The 7791-nt window shown below is 28.4% G+C and overlaps 1 protein-coding gene across 13 annotated transcripts; it reads right to left on the bottom strand.

Annotated features, from left to right (window-relative positions):
• Positions 1 to 94: 94 nt before the first annotated feature.
• LOC145183324 (protein O-mannosyl-transferase TMTC1-like) lies at positions 95 to 7759 on the bottom strand. 13 transcript variants are annotated; one of them, XM_090078648.1, is made up of 19 exons: positions 7218 to 7744; positions 7058 to 7131; positions 6892 to 6916; positions 6424 to 6560; positions 6228 to 6327; positions 5805 to 6101; positions 5542 to 5657; positions 4228 to 4410; positions 3954 to 4067; positions 3777 to 3837; positions 3612 to 3694; positions 3215 to 3265; positions 2842 to 3002; positions 2546 to 2681; positions 2306 to 2453; positions 1932 to 2069; positions 1733 to 1843; positions 424 to 501; positions 95 to 320 (listed from the first exon to the last, which is right to left on the bottom strand). In XM_090078648.1, the coding sequence occupies exons 1-19, from the start codon at positions 7629 to 7631 to the stop codon at positions 195 to 197; spliced, it is 2553 nt and encodes an 850-aa protein (XP_089934774.1). In that variant the 5' UTR covers positions 7632 to 7744; the 3' UTR covers positions 95 to 194. The 13 variants fall into 13 exon arrangements, 11 of the variants coding, with proteins under 11 accessions (XP_089934774.1, XP_089934772.1, XP_089934773.1 ...); XM_090078646.1 differs by having other exon boundaries at positions 6228 to 6345; XM_090078647.1 differs by having other exon boundaries at positions 6228 to 6342; positions 7218 to 7743.
• Between the last annotated feature and the right edge of the window lie 32 nt (positions 7760 to 7791).

Consider the following 7791-nt stretch of genomic DNA (forward strand, 5'->3'; position numbering starts at 1 on the left):
TGATTATGTGTAAACTTATTTTATCAAGCTGTTTTTCTTTTTTTGTATGAGCGCTATTTTTGGGGCAATTATACCACTATCGCTTAAAAACAGCTTTTAGTTTAAAAAAAAGTTCATTTAACAAAAAATTAATTTTTTACAAAAAGTTCAAAGTTTTCAAATTAAACAACAAATTTGCATCACCAAATAAAAACTCAGCGATTGCGAGCATTTTTAAACAACAAACGTTCAATTTTGGCTATATTTTCTTTTAAGATGGGATCGTGAGGTCGAATTTCTTTTGCTTTCTCATAAAAGTGCATTGCTTCTTCGTAATTTGCCTTAAAAAAGAAAAAGAAAAACAAACAAAAAAGCATCTTAAAAAAGACTCAAGTTGTTCATAACGAACAGTATTCTTAAAATTACTAGAAATAAGAAAATTACTTCGATATGTAGAACAGCAGCTAAGTTTACTAAAGCGTCGAAGTTTTTTGTTGAATTTTCCAAAATTGACCGATAAATCTAAATGAATAATGTAAATAACACAATGTACACATGAAAATGTTTCAAAAATACCCGAAAGTATCAAGATTTCAAAGCTGGATAACAAGAAAAAGTATGCTTTCATGAAAAATTTAACTTTCATTCAAAAAATAAAACAAAATGCTCAATTATATTTTAGCTGGATTTTAGATATTGATGTCTAAAGAATCTCTTCTATAAAAGTTATAATATTTCAACGTGTGACCGCCATTTCTATCTAATTAACTCTTCTTTTTCAAAAGTTAAAAATAGCTACGGTTGTGTGAGTAAAAATATAGAACTAGTGAGAAAAAATGACACAAGAAAAAAAGTGTGCGCAAGCTTAAAAGAGAGAATGTGGAAGAGTGAAAAACCCCGAACTTCTCTTGTTAATTGCAAGTTAATGGATGTTCGAACTTTTTTAAAAGTTCAAATGTGTGTTTTAGCGCGTGGGGAAAAATAGATGAGGTAGTGAATAAAAGCACGACTTTAAAAAGGCACAAAAGGGTTCGTAGGAGACAATGAGAGCGCATGCGTCAGCGAATTTTAGGGCATGTTGAATTCCAGAATATGTTGAATAAACAGTTTGATTATTTTGATATACTTTTCAAATAAACAATAATAACTGGTGGATCTTCGATTAACCTTCGATAATTGATGGTGTTTCCATGATACACATGTACAACAATCATCAACAACAGCGCACGAAATTAATCCTTGTGAACTGGAGCAGAATCTTGCTGGAAGATCCAATGACCTGAGTTACACATAGGCTCATTAAGAGGCAACCTTTTTTTTTAAAGACTTCATACTGAAACATTTCACCAAACCATCGCATATACTGGATTATACTTCTCTAGAATCTATGAATGACTTGAGGCATCATACGATTGCTGTGCATTAATAATTTTGTTTGTTAAAACTTTTTTTCATCTTTTAAAAATTTTTTCATCGGAAAAAAGAATTTTGCCATACATATTGTCATAGTACCGGTGAATCAATTATGTCACCGTCATATTTCTTACGAATGAAGACAGCAAAAGTGACTTTGTAAAATGACGAGGACTGCTATCAAATGATGCTATAAAAAGATGGAGTCAGCTGGCAACATGACATAAAAAAACATAGCAATAAAAAAAAAGCGTTTAATCAACAAGCGCATAAATACAACAGCTGTATTTTTCTTTTTGGGATTGTTTTATACTTTTATAATATTATTTTTTTGACTCACATATTTAGCTTGATTGTAATCTTGAACTTCTCGCTTACAATTTCCTTTTTGAAGTAGAATTTTATGGTCTTCTGGAAAGTAGCGAAGTGCAAAGTCAACTGCATCTTCAACCTTCAAGCAAACAACGAAAAAAACAAGAACAAACAAGAAACAAATTAAGGAAAAAACATAAAAGTTATTTTTAGAAAATTATAGCTACCTCATTTTTCTTTCCAGACATATGAAGAAAATTGATGAGGGCATAATGACCTTCCAAGAAATTGGGTGTTCTTTGTAGAAGACTCTTCATAACCTCAATACCTTTTTCTCTTTCATCTCCTTCAAATAACACAATCGCCTAAAGAGTAGATACTTATTGAAAAAAAAATCAAGAATAATTTAAAAGTTAAAAAGATTAAAGAAACACAGTTAACTAATTTTAAAAAATTTAAAAAAGTTACAACATTAAAAAAAAGTTATTCTACTTTCATGGTAAAGTAATTAACAGCTGAATTTCTGTTATACAAAAAACAAAAACAAAAAGCAAAAAAAAAAAAAAAAAAAAACGCAAATTGAAGAGCCAATATAGCTTACATAATTTTTGAAATGCTCCTTTGTAGGTTTGCTGAATTGAATTAACCTTTGATAAACATTTTTTGCAGACAAAAAATCTTTTCGTTTATAATACAGTATAGCTAATAACTGGTATGCAGATGGGTTCGATTCATCAAAAGATATAGCTCTGAAAATCATTAAATTAGGTATAAAACCAATCAGAACATCAAGAAAATTAACAGATTTATTTGAAGATATAATCCTGAAAAAAGCACTTACCTTTCTAATAACTCTACTGACATCTGACGAGAGCCAGTTGCTTCAAGCAAATTTGAGTAACCTTGATAAATACCATAATTTTTTGGTGAAGTACTTAATATTGAATCATATATCTTAGTTGCCAACTCTATTTTACCTAAAGTTAATTGTAATTTTACAACTAATTACATTTACTATTTAAAAATACCAAATGAATATATAGTTACATACCATTCCTTTTATCAAATACCTTAGTAAATAATCATTAAAATAAAAAAATTGGTCAGAAGTCTACTGCACTTAATGCAAATGCTTACCACTACTTACAAGCACATTTGCAAACCCTCTTTGAATATTTAAGTTTGAAGAATAAGTCTTGGATAATTTTTCATACAATGCAAGCGCTTCATCAAGTTTTTTATTTTTATAAAGTATATCACCAAGCAAGACAAGTGCATCCAAGTAATCTGGATTCAAACTTCAAAACATAAATCAAATATTAAAAAAAAAAACTCGACATACTTAAAGGTAAAAGTAACATATAATCATTTCATCTTGTCAAAAATAAACGACTAGACTTGTTGCTAATAGTTACCAACATATCTTGCACATTCATATTCAATTATATAACATATTTTGTAAAGAAACAAAACCATTTAAAGAAAATAACAGCAGAAAACGTTTACTTACCTTAAACAGCTTCGGAGCATGTTTTCACAACGTATGTAATCATGTCTTTTGCTATGATAGTAAAGCATGTATACCTTTTTTTTTTTTTAATAACTTTATTAAAAATAAGTAAATTACAAATAAGTATTACAAATACAATTAAAAAATTATTACCATGTTTTAGTTAACTCTATAATCAATTTTAAAAACACCTAAAACAACTCTCTTTGTAAAACAAGCTGCTCAGTTTAGCAAATTTATTTTTTAATAAGACCTTTAGTAAATCTTAATTTTTAAATGAAAAATAATATTTCCTTTTAATATCTTTAATTGTCTGCTTTTCTTAGCAAATAAACTGAATTCTATCCCTCTTAGTTTATTGCTTCATTCTGATGTGCAATAAAAGAATGAAAGAAACCTGTACAACAAAGCCAGGTTGAGCATAGCTCGGTAATGACCAGGAGTATGCTTCAGAGCTTCCAATAAATGATATTCAGCACGCTAAAAAAAATTGAAATAAAAAGATTTTATGAAAATACTTTTTACAAAGTTCTATAGTAAAAAAAAATTTGCAAATTCTTACCTCATCTTGTGGTATTAAAGTAGCTAAGTTGTTGTGAGCACTAGAATGTGAGGGATCCAACCTAAAACAACAAGAAAAGCTATTAAGCTTAGTACCAAAGTATAAACTCATGTTTAAATTATTAAAAAAACATAACTTGTTAAAAAAGAGAACATAAAACATGAAAGTTTAACACACTTAACAGCAAGCTGATAATGGTAGATAGCTTCTTTTGACTTATTGGTATCTTTTAAGAAATTAGCAAAATTGTAATGTGCTTTTGCATTATGAGGTAGAGTATTTATGCCAGATCTAAAAAAAAAAAAGGTAAAAGGAAAAAAATTTGCTTAGATCAAAGATTGACATAAAAAATGACTTTCAGTCATAAAATTTTCAGCAACCCAAACTGGCAATACTATAGTAATCAAATTACTTTCAAATCCATGCTTCAAACTCATGCTTCAATATTCACCTGAATAGACTTTCTCTTGATTTCCAGACTTTACTATATGTTATTGTTTTCATTGAATATAGAAATATTTGAGCAGAAAACAACAGATAAAGCAAAGTTTTCAGAGCAGTGTTATTGAATCGGTTTTTGCACCACACAAAAAGTACATCGATGCCATGTGCAACTAGTATACAAAAACCTAAACTAAAAAGTTACATTAAAACTGAGTGAAACTTAAAACCACTTATAATTATAATTCTAGTATAATAGGTACACCTCTATAAAACTTCTCTCCCTGAAGTCATAATATTTTATAATTTAACAATTTCTATAGTAAGATAATGGAATAGATTGAGATTGATTGAACAGATTGCTTAAACTAACTTTTAAAATGCTCTGATGTATACATAGCCGCCAAGAGAAATTTCGGGCCCTGGGGAAGTTTTCTTAACAGGCCCTCATTATAATCAATTATATACCCAGGACCACTAGAAGCATGCTCTGGTCATTGAAAATTAAAATGAAAGTTAATTAATTAAACCTTTTAAAAGTCAAAACTATTTAAATCTTTTAAAAGCTTTTTTAAAATTATTTGTACACACACAGGGCCCTGGGAACCTTCCCCATCCACCACCCCCCCCTCTCAGCGGCCATGGATGTATAGCAAATACAATCCATAAATAAAACACTAAATAAGATTAAAATGAAAATTTCAGAAAGAAATTAAAGCAAATTCTCAAATGACAGGTGGTTGTTGCATTTCATAATTTTTGTGAAATGTTTTGTATTGATAACTATTGTTGTTCAGTATTTTAATCTGAATGTATAGTGCATAAACCATAATTCAAATAACAGTTAACAGTTAGCATAGAATATATTTTTAGAATATATTTACTTTGAAATTTGGTTGGACTGAACAATGAATTAGAACAATGTATACAAGGAGAGAAAAGGTACAGGAATACTCATTTATTTGACAAAATTGTTAACACAGAAAGAAAATTCTTGATAACTGTAAAATTTTTCTTCAAAAAGGGAGATAAACTACATAAAACTTTGCAGAAAATAACATAAATCAGATTTTTACTTAATATTATTATCATAGAAGTCATGATTGCTCACCTTACATATTTTAAAATTTCCTTATTTTTTTGTAGTGATGCTATCAATTCAGTTTCAGGGAAGATGTTAAGTTACTTATAACTCATGTGAAGGATATATTTTTTGATCAAAGCAAAGAGCTAAATTGACTTAATTTGCTGTGTCAAAATTTTGTTAGTTTGATAAAAAAAAAAAAATGTTGAAAGCTGAAAATATAACTTGTTTCTAGTATACCTTGATATGTAAAGTATTCTTTCTGCAACCACAAATCCAACTCTTAAGAAGATATTTGAAGCTGGAAGGAATGGTATCCATAACAAAATAAAACCCACTAAAACTATTTTGCTGCTCTGAACAAAAATGTTTTGAAATCTTTTTCATATGACCATTTATTTAGAAATAAAAATAAGAAAAATGTTGTAAATAATAATTATAGGAATAAAATAATTATTCAAAAACCTAAATAGCTTGAAAAAAAAAACCATTCCATAACAAACCTTAGAGCAATCAACAACAGCTTTTGAAAGAAGAGAAATATTAACAACCACAAACAGTAATGTTTGTAGATTGCGATAGTCTGAAATACTTTCTACTAGAGGTATACTTGCGCCTTGCCAGTCATAACAAAGGGTAAATGGAGATAGAAGAAGTTGAAAATTAAATACTAGTAGGTACATATATGTCATCACTCTTATTGTAAAATACGGTGAAAAAGAAGCAGGGTTATCTTCATATTGGAATTGAGGTAAAGCTCTTCCCATTATGAAAATTCTTAACAAAAACAAGATAACAACCTAGAAGAACAAAAAATCAATCTTGAAAGTATTTTAACTAAATCCCATTCAAGAGAACCATTCAAATATTTTAAAATTTACTGAGAATTATTAAATGCAAAAAAGTCAATAAACAAACAGCTTTACCCAAAAAACTAAAAAAGAACTTTCTTTCAGTAAAGTTTTTGCTTCATTACTGATTCCGCTACTTGCATCTATCTTTTTCTTTCCAAAATACATTTTGTGTCTGTCTAAAATAAATCTACTTTTTATAAATAGGTATGCATTTGTAACTTGTGTATCCAGATGTATATTGAAAGTATAAAAAACAATACATTTATACCTTAGAAAATGCTTCTTATTAACAACAATACTGTAAAAAATGCACACAACAAACACCATAACAGAATGTTCCTTTACAAACAAGCACATTGTTCCAAACATAAGTGTTAGTAAAAAATAAATTCTAGCCCAACTGCTCTAAAAAGGTTTAACAATAAGATAAAAAACTCCAGAAAAGAAATAGTAAAGAAAAAAATTAAAGATTTTTAATGCAATCCATATTTGCTAGTTTTGCATGATTTCACAATATTGCTAATAGAAAAAAAAGAATTGATTTCAAAATCAATTTGGTTTTTTTATTATACAATTCGAAAAGTTGGTGTTGTTTGGAAAACTGAACTTCAAGATTAGAAAACTGTAAAGTAAGTGGTTGTGGACATAAATTTTCAGGAAACAGGTAAAAATGAAAAAATTTTTCACAGGCAAAAATGTAAGAAAAGTAAAAAAAAAAAAGTCATTTAAAAAGTACCTTCACTTTGCTTTCTTTTAAATACCTAAATATTAAAAACAGAAATGTGCAAAATGTTTACCTAGAAAAGCTTCATTTGATCTTAAACAACAATGTTTATAACATGAAATAATCAAAAATGAACAAAAGTGTAATTAAGTAGAAAACTCTTTAATATTTTTATCACCTAATAAAAAACACAAAACATAATAAAAACAATAAGCACGCTAAAACATCTGCTCTCCCAACAACTCCGGTGACCTAGGTAAAAATTGTAATTATTTTGAATGTGAGTATAAAGTAGTAATAAGAAAATATACATTTAAAATAAATAATAACAAACTAACAGCTTCCACATGAACAGGATGCGTAGCAAAAATCAATGCTGCACACAAGCTGCTTCTGATGCCACTGAAAATGTAGGTGTATAAGGTATAAAAGTAAATATTGACAACAACTATATGCAGTATAACGTTCACAAGGTGGTAACCAAAGGGCTCCAGATTGTGAACCATGTAATTCAGTCGAAAAGTTAGTATTGTTAGAGGTCGGTAAGATTTATGGCTCTTGATATCTTTGATAGGGTGTCCCCAATAGTCATTTAAAAAAATGTTAAGTAAAGGTGTTTCAGGACGTAAATCCATATTGTTTGTAATAGCAAAAATATCATCATGAACAAGTTCATTGTCAAGTGAGTTATGAAAGCAAATCAAAGCCAAACATGTAAGAAAAGCATGCCAGGATATTGTGACTTTTTGCATTTTAGAACTAAATAAACCATCAAGTTAATTTAAAATTATTTAAAAAGTACTCTTAAAGCAAGATGATTAAGATAAATAGAAACTGTCATTAAGCCTATTTTTATTAAATCATGAAAAGGAGGGAAGAATGTGGTCTGTCATGCAATTTGATGTAGAAAAA

Source organism: Hydra viridissima, unplaced genomic scaffold (assembly GCF_058129835.1).
Source record: "Hydra viridissima isolate aposymbiotic clone 2 unplaced genomic scaffold, HvirCarnegie_v1 scaffold_2, whole genome shotgun sequence".
Classification (NCBI taxonomy): Eukaryota; Metazoa; Cnidaria; class Hydrozoa; order Anthoathecata; family Hydridae; genus Hydra; species Hydra viridissima.

Excerpts from the sequence above, each read along its gene's own strand:
- LOC145183324 (XM_090078646.1), bottom strand. The coding sequence starts at position 7,631 with ATGCAAAAAGTCACAATATCCTGGCATGCTTTTCTTACATGTTTGGCT. Across the intron at positions 5,658-5,804 it reads CTGTTGTTGATTGCTCTAAG|AGCAGCAAAATAGTTTTAGT; the intron begins GTTTGTTATGGA and ends ATTTTTGTTCAG. Across the intron at positions 321-423 it reads CTGCTGTTCTACATATCGAA|GCAAATTACGAAGAAGCAAT; the intron begins GTAATTTTCTTA and ends TTCTTTTTTAAG.